Source organism: Hippoglossus hippoglossus, chromosome 16 (genome assembly GCF_009819705.1).
Source record: "Hippoglossus hippoglossus isolate fHipHip1 chromosome 16, fHipHip1.pri, whole genome shotgun sequence".
NCBI classification, from domain to species: Eukaryota; Metazoa; Chordata; class Actinopteri; order Pleuronectiformes; family Pleuronectidae; genus Hippoglossus; species Hippoglossus hippoglossus.
Window position 1 is genome coordinate 12,198,358 of NC_047166.1, and position 14,681 is coordinate 12,213,038.

At 39.8% G+C, this 14,681-nt stretch overlaps 4 protein-coding genes across 7 annotated transcripts; 1 reads left to right on the plus strand and 3 right to left on the minus strand.

Moving 5' to 3' along the window:
- Nucleotides 1–327: 327 nt before the first annotated feature.
- lin37 (lin-37 DREAM MuvB core complex component) lies at nt 328–3,567 on the minus strand. 2 transcript variants are annotated; one of them, XM_034610604.1, is made up of 9 exons: nt 3,163–3,567; nt 2,873–2,948; nt 2,734–2,784; nt 2,580–2,609; nt 2,292–2,377; nt 1,972–2,132; nt 1,044–1,169; nt 827–900; nt 328–714 (listed from the first exon to the last, which is right to left on the minus strand). In XM_034610604.1, exons 1-9 carry the CDS (start codon nt 3,194–3,196, stop codon nt 627–629), a joined length of 726 nt encoding a protein of 241 aa, XP_034466495.1. In that variant the 5' UTR covers nt 3,197–3,567; the 3' UTR covers nt 328–626. The 2 variants fall into 2 exon arrangements, with proteins under 2 accessions (XP_034466495.1, XP_034466496.1); XM_034610605.1 differs by having other exon boundaries at nt 1,044–1,166; nt 1,969–2,132; nt 3,163–3,550.
- A 204-nt stretch (nt 3,568–3,771) lies between these two features.
- proser3 (proline and serine rich 3) lies at nt 3,772–8,587 on the plus strand. The gene is made up of 14 exons (XM_034610592.1): nt 3,772–3,921; nt 4,010–4,147; nt 4,222–4,330; nt 4,419–4,693; nt 4,882–5,012; nt 5,138–5,244; nt 5,791–5,879; nt 5,947–6,080; nt 6,223–6,458; nt 6,550–7,055; nt 7,126–7,318; nt 7,784–7,955; nt 8,202–8,283; nt 8,440–8,587. The coding sequence occupies exons 2-14, from the start codon at nt 4,137–4,139 to the stop codon at nt 8,510–8,512; spliced, it is 2,118 nt and encodes a 705-aa protein (XP_034466483.1). The 5' UTR covers nt 3,772–3,921; nt 4,010–4,136; the 3' UTR covers nt 8,513–8,587.
- On the minus strand, nt 8,530–10,106 carry hspb6 (heat shock protein, alpha-crystallin-related, b6). 2 transcript variants are annotated; one of them, XM_034610608.1, is made up of 4 exons: nt 9,935–10,106; nt 9,688–9,845; nt 9,192–9,314; nt 8,530–9,114 (listed from the first exon to the last, which is right to left on the minus strand). In XM_034610608.1, exons 2-4 carry the CDS (start codon nt 9,841–9,843, stop codon nt 8,959–8,961), a joined length of 435 nt encoding a protein of 144 aa, XP_034466499.1. In that variant the 5' UTR covers nt 9,844–9,845; nt 9,935–10,106; the 3' UTR covers nt 8,530–8,958. The 2 variants fall into 2 exon arrangements, with proteins under 2 accessions (XP_034466499.1, XP_034466498.1); XM_034610607.1 differs by having other exon boundaries at nt 8,530–9,117; nt 9,935–10,102.
- A 1,588-nt stretch (nt 10,107–11,694) lies between these two features.
- On the minus strand, nt 11,695–13,842 carry psenen (presenilin enhancer, gamma-secretase subunit). Of its 2 annotated transcripts, none has more exons than XM_034610611.1 (4): nt 13,702–13,842; nt 13,255–13,336; nt 12,953–13,057; nt 11,695–12,298 (listed from the first exon to the last, which is right to left on the minus strand). In XM_034610611.1, exons 2-4 carry the CDS (start codon nt 13,313–13,315, stop codon nt 12,159–12,161), a joined length of 306 nt encoding a protein of 101 aa, XP_034466502.1. In that variant the 5' UTR covers nt 13,316–13,336; nt 13,702–13,842; the 3' UTR covers nt 11,695–12,158. The 2 variants fall into 2 exon arrangements, with proteins under 2 accessions (XP_034466502.1, XP_034466503.1); XM_034610612.1 differs by having other exon boundaries at nt 13,255–13,333; nt 13,702–13,833.
- Between the last annotated feature and the right edge of the window lie 839 nt (nt 13,843–14,681).

The following is a 14,681-nucleotide window of genomic DNA, read 5'->3' on the forward strand; positions in this document are numbered from 1 at the left end:
TGACAGTTCAGTGTTATTTTTCCAGCTCTTTGATTGCACTGTAGATTTTACAACATTACAAGATGTAATTCAATTTTTATGAACTGACACTAACTTCAGAATACAATAAGTAATCCCAATTATATTTGCAGTTATTGGGGCTTGATGTCTGACTTGGATAGTGAAGCTATTATGCATATCAGAAGGATGAGTCATGGAAAATATCAAACGTTACCTATATACTGCCTTGAAGCTAAACTAAAATCTCCCAATGTCAACCACCTTTCATTAATCTGCGGCCATCTTCACCACCATTTGTGTGTTGAAACAAGGAAGCAAATCTTAAAGTGGAAGAGACCAAAATGAACTTTAATTAATCTTGTTAGTGATGAGAATTCACAAGCCAGTTTTTCTTGAAAAATACTGCTGATGAGTGAGCACATCAGACAAAACAGTCCCACATCACACTCCAAACTTAAAGATTCTTTGCAAAAACAATTCTGCAATACATTGGACGTATGCTTCATTTAAGGCTCCAGGTTCAGTTGATGGGTTCGTATGAGTCTACTTGTCTCTTGGAGTTTTACTCCATGTTTCCTTTTCAACAGCAAAGAGTCCATTCCAAGTTGGCGAGCTAGCAGCTACAATTAGCGATCATAGAGCTCCTTCATCTCCTTCAGGATCTTGATGCTCTCGCTGTATCTTAATTGGTTCTTACTGGAACACTCCTTCCATCTGAAAAAACAAAAAACAAGACGTCAGTTAAAGTTGTTCCAGATATTTGGGTGTTTCAGTGGTTTTTCTAAAAGCTTGCACACACTGAAATGGATTTTAATAACATGCATACTTTTGCCTTATCTTCTTCCAACGTTCCATGTGGTCACATATGAGAGATCCTGGTACAGGAACTGTCGATGCCAACTGTGGAAACAGAAATCATTTTGATGTTGTTAGTTATAACTCATTATGTTTGTGAACTTCATGTAATGACAGATGTGTGTAATCTAATATCACAAGTCAAGGAAAACAGCATAAATAATTTTCATGCACATATTAGACAGAACCTTGGAAACACTGGGTTTTTCGGTATGAGGGATCCTGAGATTGACGGGTTCACCGGAGGTGCTGATTGGACAGGAGGTTGGAGGGGGGAGTCTGTACACAATCTGACCATTGATCATGTCTGAGGCCTGACAAAAGACATTTGAAAGAGGGAATACAGTTACAGAATACACACCACAGAACATTATTTAGAGATGAATAACACTTTATACAATACATTACAAGTACTGCCATGTTTTGAGAACATTTCAAACACATTTCAAAATAAATTTATCAATTGAATATAAAATAATAATAATCATAATATAATAGTTTTCTTTAACCCAGAATGGGCACTTTATATTGAAATACTTTATATTTACATCAGGAGCGGGTCCTCTCTAGAGAGGCTGCCATGTTTTTTACAGTAGCCCACGCTGGACAAACTAAACACCTTTTGAGTTTTTATGACAACTGAAGGCTACCACAGGTTCTCTTCCATGTTTGGAAGGGGAGGGTGAGGGGTCTTCAGCTGAAACATTCAACTTCACCACTAGATGTCACTAAATTCTACACACTGAACCTTTAACTATGCCACTGTTTACTAGTGTTAGATTTTGTCATATAAGCTTTTATTATTTGAACCATTTATAGTATATGAATTCACACGATGTCTGAAAACAAAGATTTAAAAACTTGAATTCCTAGTCAAGTGTCCTCCCTCTGCTCTGAGAGATCTGATGGTTCAGATGATGCTTTGACCATTTCAGATTTAATTTATAAATACTTTAATCCTCAACCCGTGAGAGTATAGTTAACTCCTTGCGTTGGCTGCTAGCATACAATAACATACCTAGAGAAATGACAGACAATTTTGACAGAGAATCATTTGCAGTCATTAAGTAGCTTCCTTACTCTAAAAAGTTATCTAACATAACTGTGTGGTCTCACCTCCTCCTCTGCCATGCTGTGTGGGGGGCTTGGGTAAGCGGCCGGCTCTCGAACAGATGGATTATTTCTCATCCAGGCACGGCAGATAGGATACAGTGGGGTGCTGGTGTTGAACTGAGCCAGATCCACACTGCGATCAAACAACTTAATAATGTAAGCATCTAGAAAATAGAGAAAGACAGAACAGGGAGAAAAAGAAAGGGTTATAAATTGTAGAATTTATTAAAAGAAAAATGTCACATAGTAACTGAAGGAAAGGACAAATGCTACAGCAGAACTTTTTGTTGTCCTGTTTTTTTGTAGGATTTGCACTAAGTTACTTTGTTTATGCTGATTGCTCTCTGGTAAGCCCTCATCCATCTCTTTTCGCTTCTTCCGCCGGTGCTGTGGAAATCGAGCTGAGGGTCTGAAAATAAAAGGCAAAACGCAGATGGAAATTTTATAACGTGGTGAAAAATTCACTGCTTCTGGTACATTTTCATTCATCTTGGTTATGTAATTAAAATAGATTTAAATCATTGACAGAGCAACAGATACACGGTGAAATGCTTTTTCTCAGCAACTGAAACAAAAATGATGTCAGCTCCACTTTAAACGTGTACACTTGCCTTTTTCCAGAAGATGATGGAGACAAATCCCTGGTGAGAGCAAGCAGAACTTAAGAAGACAGATCTTTATACTCTCATGCAGATTTGACACATATTAAGTGTATCATTGTTTGTATGAAATTGTGCAGCGTAAATACAAGTAATTGATCCTTACTTGTTTAAAGAGTCTGCTGAAGTTTTCCCAGTCTCGCCCTCATTTTGATCTCTGTACAAGGTACAAAGATGTGGGTTTAACTGGAATGCAATCACAATGAAACATTTAAGATGAAAAAAACAACAACAATAAGTCTAACCTTTCATTTTCGGTCTTCTCAACCAGCCTATTTAACACAGCATCCAATCGGGTGCGTGCACCGGCCCCCTCCGCATCTGCAGAACAGTGAAACATGGAAATAAACAGCTTCACATAATAAGTTTATGTTATTTCACGAAACTCACATTACATTCCTGCATTTGAATAGTGAGAATAGTGACGTAATGTGATGTAAAGAGGTTTAAAAACACACTAAGTTTGTGACACATGAATCACTGTGGGATGTTTTGAAATGTTTCCTAAGGATGGGGGTGGTGGTGGTCCTCTTACCTGGCCGTTCAGTCTTGATCTTGACGTGGTGCATTGTCTCCACCTTATCGACGGAGGTAGTCAACACGGTAATGTCAGAAAAACAACTACTTCTACAGCCAAACGTTCACGGCCGGTAACCGGGATGCACACGGTGTCTGACGCGACTCAGCAGAACTAACGTAAAACAGTGACAGTCGTTTGTTTGTTAGCTAGCGGCTGTTATGCGCTAGCAGTATATATTGTATAACGTCAACGCCAAATCACAAACGTAATCCACGTATTGTTACGGTTAGCTGGATGATAGTTGGCCCTTTTTCTGTTTCCATACATTCACTTGAAACACACTGTGGAGAGTTTGTTTTACTGTTCGCTCGAACTGTAGCAGCTGCTAGCTCAAATCACCGATGCTAACTTAGCTTATTTTGAGGAAAGCGTAGCCGGGACAGACTTTCCTCTTCCGCGCGCTGCCGCTCTCCTATTAGGTGATTGGCTCCTGTGCCGTGACAACCTGCGACGTGATTGGGTAAATGTCATGTCCATCATCTTGAAGTCGGCGTCTATTGGATGGATCTCTTGCAGTAAGTAACGATCGCCGTAAAGAGTGAAGCTTTGTTTTGGTTTCATCGATAATGTTTTAATTTCCACTAATTGCAAAGTAATTATGTTTTCAATGACAAAGTGAGAAGAGCAGGAAGGGTCTATTTTTAAAATAACAGCGGTTAAAGCCTCATTTAGAATCTCACGAACGACCGTGTAGCGCTTGCGTTTGGTTCCATGGTAACTTTGTTTTGTGGACGAACCAAATCATGTAACATACTCAAAATGCTGCCGGATGATGTGGACATCTTTCTGTTTTATAGTAAAGTGAGACGTAAGTTACTCAGGTGCTCAGACGTGCTGATTCAGCTATAATCTGGTGCCAGAGAGCTGAGGTACAACCAGAAGTAAACCCCGAAACAACCTCTGTTATGAACCACCCGTGACTGTCAGACATGAACTCCAGGTAAGATCTGAAGACCACAGTTTTAAATCACTCTAATTCATTGTTACAGTTGGTCACATGTGTTGTTTTTGCAGTGGAGCTCTGTTCACAAGGCAGAATCCCTTCCAACCAGCACCCAGAGAGGGGAAGGTCCACTACCACCCATCCTGTAACCAGTCCCTGTCAAAAAAGAAGAAAAAGACAGTATGATCTATACACATTGTTTTACGAGACACATCCAATTCCAGTGTTTCTTTCCTTAAATCCATCATTTTTGGATGTTCTTCTGCAGGCTTTGAGTCCTGTACGTTTAACCCGGCGATCCAGTCCACAAATACACACCCCAAACCCAGCCACCCAGCAGCCATCTGACAAATATAATCACCGTTTGGCTGCCGAAGACAGGCAACCTGTCTTTTCAGAATCCTGGCCCTCAACTGACTGTGGGTCTTCTCCTGCTAACACTGCAGCCCCATCTGACATGGAGAGACTCAAACACACTGCAAGAGCAGGGACATCCAAAGTTTCCTCTGAGCTCGGAGTTCAGCAGGATTCTGTGCTGGCAAAGTATGCTTTAGTTTCACAGAGTTAAAAGCAAACCATCAAACATACTGGTGCTTGTGTCTTTTGTTATCCTCCTAACTAGAGCTGGAACTTTTTAACAGTGAAATAATGCAAAATGTGACAGTAGCTGTGATGTAAAGACTGTAAGATAAATAAAAACTGATTAGTGGTTCTTATATTTGCTCCTCCAGATACGTAGACCGTTTTCGCCATGGTCAGCCACAGAGTCGAGAGGAGCGCCAGCAGGAGCAGCTGCCTTTCTGGTGGAAGTCGCCCTCATCTTTACCTCCCAGTTCAACGCCAACTAAAAGAGCAGAAAAAGGTGTATTTTCCATATATTATTATATTTTCATGTATGTGTTATTGACTGATACCAGCTCCTAAATTCAGATGTTGGCGACAACCTTTCTTACAAAATCCTTCTGTGTAATCTCTTTCTCTGAGCAGATCAGGTCATCCAGCCTCTGAGAGAAGATCATGTGTCGGACATTTTCAGTCCAGTTGGACGGCGTCATCATATCAGAACCTCTTCTCCATGTGAAGGTTCTCTAAGTGTGAGTGTTCTGGGAAAGAGCCACAATATAACCTGCTATTCTATTGACTTGCTTAGTTGTGAGAAATGTTTCTTTAAAAAGTTGAAAAGTTACAATTCCATCATATTTCTTTCTGTTTACGTATGCTGTTATGATAGAGTATTGGGTGTCCACTCTGTCCTGGTTTAAACCAGGCTCATGTGCAAGAGAGGAACCTTATTCCAGCGAAGTGTTGATATAAATATTAGCATTTCAGCACCATGCCACATGTCCATTTGGAAACGTCTGTGTTTACTAGATGCCTGGGAAGCCATCTTTTATGCAACCTTGTTTGATACATTTATGGTTCTTTCACTTTGCTCATATCAAATGTATCTCCCTCTCAAAATTATAAACGAACATTGGTATATTAATAGCAACATAAGGTTGTGTAATGTGCTTGATTTTATTTTTTATTCAGCCTATTAACACAAATGTCACAAATTTGATTGATACAGTTTTATTCATTCAATAAGTATTGTGAATGCTCTTAATCTTATAAAGTCAGTGGCTTTTCTGTTCCCCCAGATTTTGTCCCAGGGTGAATTTGATGATTCAGACATACTTCACATTCAAGAGAGGGCCGGCAGACTCCTGCTGAGAGGGCATGAAGACCAGTGAGTAACATTAATGATAAATTACTTAATTCCATGAACTGTAAGTCACCTGTTATCTGTCTAACAGGGAATGCAGTCTGAGTGATGGATCTGTCCCTGTCAGCTCAGAGGGCCTCGGCAGCTCAGATTTCTCTTCTCCGGTCAGGATAGATGAGCTGGTGCGAAGACCTTTGATTCCAGGTTTAATTACATCTACCACTGGTGAGGAAACTGTGGAGTACAAAACTTGTTGTCCACCTGGATATTTTTTTCATACAGTGCTGTTATTTTTTATTTTTTTTTGAGAATTGATATTGGAAACTGCTGTTGTGTTATTGTTTAATGTGTTGATTAATATTTACAGCGAAGATCAGCTCATACTCAAATCAAGCCGTGGGCTCCCAAACATCCGTCATTCCCTCTTTGAGGCCCCCCACACGCCCTGAAGAGGACATCTTGTTCCAGTGGCGTTTAAGGAGAAAGATGGAGCAGGCCAGGGAGTGGCCTCAGTCCCTGCAGCACTCCAGTCGTCATGGTACCACGGTTAACTGGCCGGCTTCCAGTTTACGCCATCCCTCAGCTGGTGAACATGCGTACAAGGTTGGAGTAATGATATTTATTCCGCTTGGTTTAATATTTATTTCAGATTTACAAAATAATTTCAACATCGTCCTTCCTGCATCTTCCACAGCACCAGCAACATTCTCAACTTCCTAAATTCTCTCAGAAAGATTCTCATCCTCTCATCACTGCTCCCCTGCCAGAAGCCAAAGAAGCCCTCACAACGTTTCCCACAGCTTCGGGTCCACCTCCCTCCCCTGCGTTTGTTGTCTCTGGCTCTTCTGTGTCTCAACAGCAGACTTTTCCCCATGTACCCGCCCACATGCATCTACTCTGCGATATCTTGCCCTGTCCCATTCAGTCATCTCATGCTGGCGCACAACAAAACCTTTCACAGAGGACAGATGAATTCCACACCAAAGTTGTCAGTAAAAACACCCAAGTCCCTGATAACCCAACAGATAACTTCACTGAAGAGCCTGTTCGTGAACGTTTATCATTCTTAAATGCTTCATCTGGAGATGAAGAAGAGTTGCCTCTTCACAATAAAAGTTCTGAGACTAACAAGAAAGCTCAGACAAAAGAGTCAGAGAGGAGAACAGCAGCGACCACCCGAAAGCAAAAGAAATCAACAAGGTGACGTGTTGAAAGATGCACACAGTATTCATAAATTCAAGCCTGAGTACTTAATCTAGATTCATTGCAGATATGCTGTGGCCAAGGAACATGCTGATGTCCCGAGCTCCACAAAGAGGAGTTCTTCACAGCGGAGACTTCCCAAAAAGGTAATGCCTTTGGTAGAGCTGCAGCAACAGGAGCGAAGCCAGAGGTTTTCCGCTGAGAGCTGCGCTGGTGAACGTGCACCACCACCTTCTCCAGTCCACAGGGCCTTAGGAAAGGTCAGCACATGCAAAGGTTCTTCCTTGCTTCAACTTAAGTTGTTTTCTTTTATGTTCTCTGTGTAGATTCACTAATTCAATAGTCCTAAATCAGTTGGGATGTCAGCTTTGGCCTGAATATTTTCCCTTAATAACTTGCAAAGCAGAATATCTGATGTTCACTGTGATTATGCTCAATATGCAGCAGTTTATGATTGATTTATAAATCTTAGATCTAATATTGACACTTGTTATTTATTCAATCCAAGAAACACATTTTTTGGGGGAAATAATCCTCATATGTTGTCTTCAGGAAATTTTTCAACCATGTTTGAATAACATGAAAAACTCTTATGCTAAAATATACTGCATTTACCGCAGGTCTTAAAAGGTGCGGCCATCGCTCTGCAAACCTAGTATTGATGTTTTATTGTTAATATAACTTTGGTCATTAACCAGTAGGGTGTTCTCATTTGGCCCTGACAGGTAGTTTCAGAGGTCCTCTTCCCTACGATGGATTCATCCACTGCCCGAGGGTCCCCCGACTCTCCGGCTTCTCCTCCTTTCACCTCTCCTGCACCTCCACGATCCACAGTTCCTCTGTGCAACACGCAGAACTCTGTTGAGGTCATTTCACAGCTGCTGCAAGATGCTGAAGGTGAGCTTCCGGCAGCAGAGAGCACCAACCTTGTAGTTAATTGTGGAGAATATACTCGGACCTATCAATAGATTCCATTCCCAGCATTCCACAACCCCTTAGGTCAAAACACCTCAAACTTTCTATATTTTTGTTGTGTATGCTGCTTGAATTTTGTGGTATTAATAACTACATACTGCTTTTGAGGTCATACTAACTTTTGCTGCTCATGACCTTTCTATAGAATTTTTTTTTTCATTGTTTCAGATTCAGATGAAAAGGAGTTTAAAGACGACACTTTATTACAAGTCCTTCGGAAACAAAGAAAATGGGTGAAAGAGCAGATCAGGTAAAATGTAAACGAAAACATTGAGCTGTTCAAATTGTCGTCATTCATTTAAATTCTTAAAATCATATGAAATATGGCTCATTTAATCTTATTGGAATCATTTAAACATGTCACCTAAAAATGCTGTATTATTCTACTATGTTTTTTCCTTTTTAGTGAAGTGGAATCTATGCTGACGGAATTCCCGGACGTGCAACAAGTTACATCAACATCCTCCAGAGGCACATGACACAGACACTTTTTTTTATTTTTATAAAAGAAATAAAGTTTATTTTTGAATAAATTCTTTCCACATTAAAGATTTTGGAGATACATCTATACGCATCATTAATCACAATTACAATACAGTGATTTTTTTTACAAAAGTTGCTCAAAAAGAAGCAGCAGTTTTATATGTGAACACAGAATATTTACAGAGACTGGTTCCTTCAAACATTATGTAAGATGGATGAGTAATAACAGAGCGGTATATACAAACCTTTGAGAGCAGGGAATATTTAAACCGTGCCAGGAACAGATCAAATGTGTCTTTTGGCACATGTTGAGTGTTGCTATGACTGAAGGAGCCTGAAGTTATTTCTGTTTGTGCCTGTGTTCTCATAAAGGCTTCTGTTGCATTTTTTATCATAAATGGTGGTGATGGTGGAGGGATATGACTGTGTGGTAATAATGGGATTAGGTCGGGGATGTGGAGATCTCAGTCTGCATCATAGGTGCAGATATGATCAGGACGCCCTCTGGAGAGACCGCTGACTCCAGAGCCATGGTGTCCACTCCCTTTGGGATCCGGTACCGGCGGTTAAACTGGCGTGTAGTAAACCCAGGGCCATCCTTCTAAGAGAAATATGAGTTTAGTCCATAACGCACTTCATAGCTGATGTAAACAAACAAACCCCAAAAATACCAACCTTTCTTTCTTCATGCTTTCCCTGAACTTCTACAAAGTCCCCGATCACTTTAACCATTAGGTCCTCTGGGTTGAAGTGCTTTACATCAACTTGAACTGTAAATCCAGTGTTGTCACAGTTCACCTGAGAAAATCAGTTTAAAATAATGTGTATTACTACATAGACATAAAATAACTAAGCACAGCAAGTAGCAAACAAAAAGTCCCATTTTCCATATTTGCCCTTCATAGACATCCCTATTGTTTGAGTGTGGAAGTTCATTCTTAGCTTTGGAAACAGTTGTTGTTTTTTCATGGCATTCAATTGCGTCATGGAATCGTTATGGGCTGAAGAAGACTGTAGATGCAGTATTAGTCAAAATAAAAATATTTTAAAATTAGTATTAGTATTCTCAGCCTATTGAAATTGTTAATAATGGTTATTAGGTATCAGTTTTCATGCAGTTCTACGAATCCAACATAAATACAATCAGCTTTGTCTTTTCAAAACAACTTACCTCTGCCGAGCTGGTATTATCAGTCTCTGGAATCAGTAATTTCTGGGACCAGTTATGTTGTCCATAAGTCCCGTTCAGCCGAGGAATGAGAGGTTGTAAAACCTTCTCCCATGGGATACCCCCAGCTGGCAGACTGGGTGGCAGGACGAAGTCCATTTCTACTCAGTAGAAAATGAGAAAAAGAAGAGTTGACTTGAAAGCAGCTGAAGCCACAACTTTGTCAGACAACACGGTCCACAGCACTTACCTCTACTTGAATTCCCTGACCAAAGCAGTGCTTGAAAGGAAAAGGACAGCCCCCTGTTTAACACCTCTTGGCCCCTGCTTGTATTTAGTCCTGAAAGAGATATGTGTTCCAGTGATGAGCTGCTGCGTCCGTCTGTCTGGCTGCGGGCTCCTCTCCCTCTGGGTGCTGCTGGTGACTGACTGTTGTTGTGGCGTCTGTGTGTATTTTATACCAGAGTTGCATAATGAGCTTGGAATCCGTAGTGGGGCACCTTGCTTCTGTTATGTTCAGGGCGAATGCGTATACCCTTGGGTGTTCAGGCAGGGCCTTATAGGAGTGTATTGTTTGGGCTGTGGTGCAGCTGTTGCGGGCTTATGGCATTTAACATGTTTATTAACTATTATCAATGATGTAGCCTGCAGTTTATGCCAGGGGTCGATGGGAATAGACTATTGTATCAAGTTGTGTCGCTGTTGTGTCGTGTGTCAGACATGTTGAGAAACTAAATGCTTAAGGCTGGCCGTCAAGGAAGGTCTCGCCAAAAATAAGTTCAAAAGACGGTGTTGTTGACCCTCGTGAGCTGACACCAGACAGACAGTGACAGCAGGGGCGTCAAACACATGGCAGAGCACATGTGCTACCAATAAACCACTTTCGCCTCATCACTCATTCTCACAGCAGGGGAGAAGCAGTCACATCTTTTTAAATAAAACTCAACATAGCTCCATGTAAAAAAATATTCCACTACAAGTAAAGTATTAAAAGAAAACTACTTGGAAGTGTCAAAATGTAAAGCACTCAAAACAAAGAAAACGCGGTTCTGTGTTGTGCTATTGCATAATCCGTTTGTGTTTTTTCATGGCATTCAATTGCGTCATGGAATCATTATGGGCTGAAGAAGACTGTAGATGCAGTATTAGTCAAAATAAAAATATTTTAAAATTAGTATTAGTATTCTCAGCCTATTGAAATTGCTAATAATGGTTATTAGGTATCAGTTTTCATGCAGTTCTACGGATCTACACTACATCTTCACTACAAGTAAAGTATTAAAAGAAAACTACTTGGAAGTGTCAAAATGTAAAGCACTCAAAACAAAGAAAACGCGGTTCTGTGTTGTGCTATTGCATAATCCATTTGTGTTTTTTCTTTTTACTGATGTGTTGATGCATATATTTGGTCTAAGTTGAGCTATTTGACCTATATTATGATGAGTAGTTGAATCTTTAACAATCCGTCCGAAATCTGAAAAGGAAGTGAATTTACATAACATAAAAAATTTGGTTGCTACCACTTCTCTCTGAGAATACACAATGCACGATGTCCATGAAAGGACTCCGGATTCCTGAGTCTACTCCCTATAAATTAATTTTATTGGGTGACTCCTTGTATCATGAAAATCCCTCTACGTGCCGACACATCTTGTTCTTGGCACACACAGGTGAAGTCAGCAGTTATGTACAGAGGGCACATGTTCTCTCTGTTAGTAATGTGGAAACTGTCACTTAAGCTTTGACCGGGGGTGACTAAAAATGGCACTGATTATGTTATGAGTCATATACGATGATAGGGAAGTGGGGACATTTGGAGGGATCAAGTTATTGGGTTTCACAACAGGCGCCGGCGATTGTCGGAGACCTCTGTAACAATGCTAAATATTAGGAGTATATATATAGCGAAATAGCTCACTGATAAGTCATTAAACAAAATGTCCACAGTGATTCATAGGAGTCTAGAGGGATAATGATATTCCAACACAAGTATGGAATTCTGACATTTCACTGAGTAAAACACTGACTTGGAAGTTTTGATAGTTTTTATTCACCATTCATAGACAAGTAAAAATTGTTTTGGGTGCACAATCACATACAAACAATAACAAAAAACATTTTTAAGTGAAGGGGAAAAAAAATGTTGAATCAATTGTTCAATATCCTGAACAAACCTCAATGCACATCCAGTTTTGTCATTAGATACTGTACATGACAGTCGACACTGTCTGCTATACAAGATGAATTAGCCTACACTAAAAACTTTATTGGTTTCCTAGGTTAGCACAAAAAAAGAAAAATTTCAAGTCCCACAGCGTTTATCTTTTGAAGACATGAAGACTCTGTTAACATGTTATTTAGCTGTTGAATTTTGCTCCAGACAAATCACCCAAATATTTCACCGAAGATTTTTTTTTTGGTCCATTACAGTGGTTCATTTGTTATTCTCAAAAGACCTATTGTCAAAAAGCATCTCAGGGAATGCCCAGTGGAATTGTAAAGGAGAGGTAATCTCCCACTGCCCCCCACTCTGCTCTGAAGTGCTGGAAGATGGAAATCCATGTGGTGAGCACTGCTACCCATAACAGCAACCCCAGCCCTGACCGCTTCACATCTAGATGAGAAATACACAAAAGATGGTCACATGACCGAAAAGCAGTAATCGTTCACACAATAATTTTATATTATATGATTTTGTCTAAAGCTTTCTTTTAAAAAATACAGTTAGTAAAATTGCAAATAAACTACTTGATGACGTACAACACGAGTGGCACAGGTTGACTTGGGGAAGTAATCTCTTTTTGAATAGAACATTTTAACCACTAATTTGTACCTGAATTGCTGATTTGAACTGTTGATGTCCACGAACCAAAAATACATGATGCATATTTTGTCCTACTCATAAGTAAAGATGAGCAAAGTGGGCCAAATTAAGTTAGTGATAATTCACAATGAAGTTTGTTGGTCGGTAAATCAACAATTTATAATGAAGCTTTAAAAAAAAAAAAATTAAAATTCACAAACTTCCTATAGTTTAATAGAAAATCTAATTTCTCAGGGATTTTAGATTTCAAGTGTATGGGTGTATTAAGAAAATAAATGCATCACAAATGCATCCTCCAGCCTTAGGAAGAAGCATTAAATCAATTTGTTTAACCTAAAAAAAAAATATCACATGGAACTAATAACACTTCAGTAACTGTTGGCGTAGATGTTTCTCTGCACAACGAGTGTGGCAGTGGTTTGTAAATGCAGGGCTGACACTTACATGTTTTTATCTGGAGTTGTTCAGTGTAGGTTGGTTTCACAAAGGCCTCCCGAAAAAACCAAACCACATTGACCAGCCAGAGGAATGGGAGGAACGCAAAGCCAGCTGGAGGAAATCAAAAAACACCATCATAGTCAACACTACTACAAGTATATTTTTACAAATCTACATTAATTTACAAAAAGGGTCCCAGTCACTGGAGCTACATTGATAGCTCATCCTCCCTCTCACTACGAGGTGAGGTGCAGTTGAATAAAAATAATGAAATGATCCTGACATGATTCATTATCAACTACTCTCACCTAAGTAGTATTTTCTGCATAGGCCGAGCTTCTCCTCATTGGGCAGTCGCTCCAGGTTCATCGTGGATTTCTCTGGATCCTGCTGGAGAAAGAAAAACAAGTTCCAGTGCAGAAATATCAAAAGAAAAACTTTGGTGAAAAAGGAGGTGGTGGTGGTGACGGCTGCGATTGAGACACGGTCGTCTACTGAGCAGGGCAGTTCTTCAGCAAAGTCATGTTCAAACTGTTTAATCGTTCAAGCAGCCCTGTGGTGCCTGCTGACCCAGTTTCCATTGTCAGCTGACTGGATGTTTAAACTCAGGGAATGTTAGCATCTCGATAGCTTAGCAGCCGACTGCTACAAAGAGCCGTGGGCAGTAAATTACATCGGTCTTCAGATTATGGGCGGCGTCGTTTTTATAATATTGCTAAGGGGCGAGTATAATGTGCGTCAATGTGGTGATTTACCTGATGTTTAAAAGCCAAACAGTGTGACGATGGTCGCCAGTGAACCACATAAGAAAAATCAACACTTCCTCCTTCTTCGCTTCAGGGACAGCATGATTCTTCTTCGTCTTCTCTCTTTGTTGTTTCTCGGGTAAGCGCGTGCTAACCTGCGCTGCATACCGCCACCTAGTGTACCGGAGTGGGAGACAGTGACTTCATGTGCTTTTATATCAATATAAAATCAGCTAAAAAAATATTTATAGAGTTATAAATTAAATTAATATAAATGAGATTAACTCAATTCGTCTCATGTATTCTTCTTTACTCTGCAGTACATATCAGACTTTACTCATGCTTTTTCACATTGGAAAATAGTTAATTATCTCCCGTAGAGATAAAGACCCTTTTATAATCAGACTACAATGCCATTTAAATACCAACTAAATATATTTCTCACCCCTTAAAATCTGCCTCAGAATCACATTCCTTCTCACAGATGTTGATTGTGGCTGTCGATAAATGAAAAAAACTTCCCTGCCAAAGGCTTTGTCACTTTTATTAATGCATTGTTGAGTTGTTTATTGTCAAAGCCTGCTCATTTTTCCAGTTTATTGTCATGGGGGATTTCTAAGTCGCTTTTTCATCCGTGCGATTATCATACCAACAAGTTGGATATTGAAAGATGATAAGCTTTATTACATGTATTATTTATTATTATATATTTATTTACTTATAACATATATATATTAATTTCCTTATAACACACACACACACACACACACACACACACACACACACACACACACACACACACACACACACACACACACACACATATATTATAAAGACAGAACAATTCTGTTTATTATTTGAAATCTGTCTGGTTCTTAAAACCCTTTTTCAAGCGGGCCAGTAGACCCGCTCAGTATCTCATTCTCTCTCTCTCTCTCTCTCTCTCTCTCTCTCTCTCTCAAACCAGCTAGTCTCTCTCTCTCTCTCTC

What these genes read in the sequence shown, in the direction of transcription:
- hspb6 (XM_034610607.1), bottom strand. Translation starts at nt 9,843, where the DNA reads ATGGACTTCGTCCTGCCACCCAGTCTGCCAGCTGGGGGTATCCCATGG. An exon ending in ATAATACCAGCTCGGCAGAG is followed by an intron (nt 9,315 to 9,687) that starts GTAAGTTGTTTT and finishes TGATTTTCTCAG; the next exon opens with GTGAACTGTGACAACACTGG. An exon ending in GAAAGCATGAAGAAAGAAAG is followed by an intron (nt 9,118 to 9,191) that starts GTTGGTATTTTT and finishes TATTTCTCTTAG; the next exon opens with AAGGATGGCCCTGGGTTTAC.
- psenen (XM_034610611.1), bottom strand. Translation starts at nt 13,315, where the DNA reads ATGAACCTGGAGCGACTGCCCAATGAGGAGAAGCTCGGCCTATGCAGA. An exon ending in ATGCAGAAAATACTACTTAG is followed by an intron (nt 13,058 to 13,254) that starts GTGAGAGTAGTT and finishes GATTTCCTCCAG; the next exon opens with CTGGCTTTGCGTTCCTCCCA. An exon ending in ACAACTCCAGATAAAAACAT is followed by an intron (nt 12,299 to 12,952) that starts GTAAGTGTCAGC and finishes TTTCTCATCTAG; the next exon opens with ATGTGAAGCGGTCAGGGCTG.
- lin37 (XM_034610604.1), bottom strand. Translation starts at nt 3,196, where the DNA reads ATGCACCACGTCAAGATCAAGACTGAACGGCCAG. An exon ending in GAGAAGACCGAAAATGAAAG is followed by an intron (nt 2,785 to 2,872) that starts GTTAGACTTATT and finishes TACCTTGTACAG; the next exon opens with AGATCAAAATGAGGGCGAGA. An exon ending in CCATCATCTTCTGGAAAAAG is followed by an intron (nt 2,378 to 2,579) that starts GCAAGTGTACAC and finishes TTTTATTTTCAG; the next exon opens with ACCCTCAGCTCGATTTCCAC.
- proser3 (XM_034610592.1), top strand. An exon ending in AACTAAAAGAGCAGAAAAAG is followed by an intron (nt 5,013 to 5,137) that starts GTGTATTTTCCA and finishes TTCTCTGAGCAG; the next exon opens with ATCAGGTCATCCAGCCTCTG. An exon ending in GCTGCTGCAAGATGCTGAAG is followed by an intron (nt 7,956 to 8,201) that starts GTGAGCTTCCGG and finishes TCATTGTTTCAG; the next exon opens with ATTCAGATGAAAAGGAGTTT.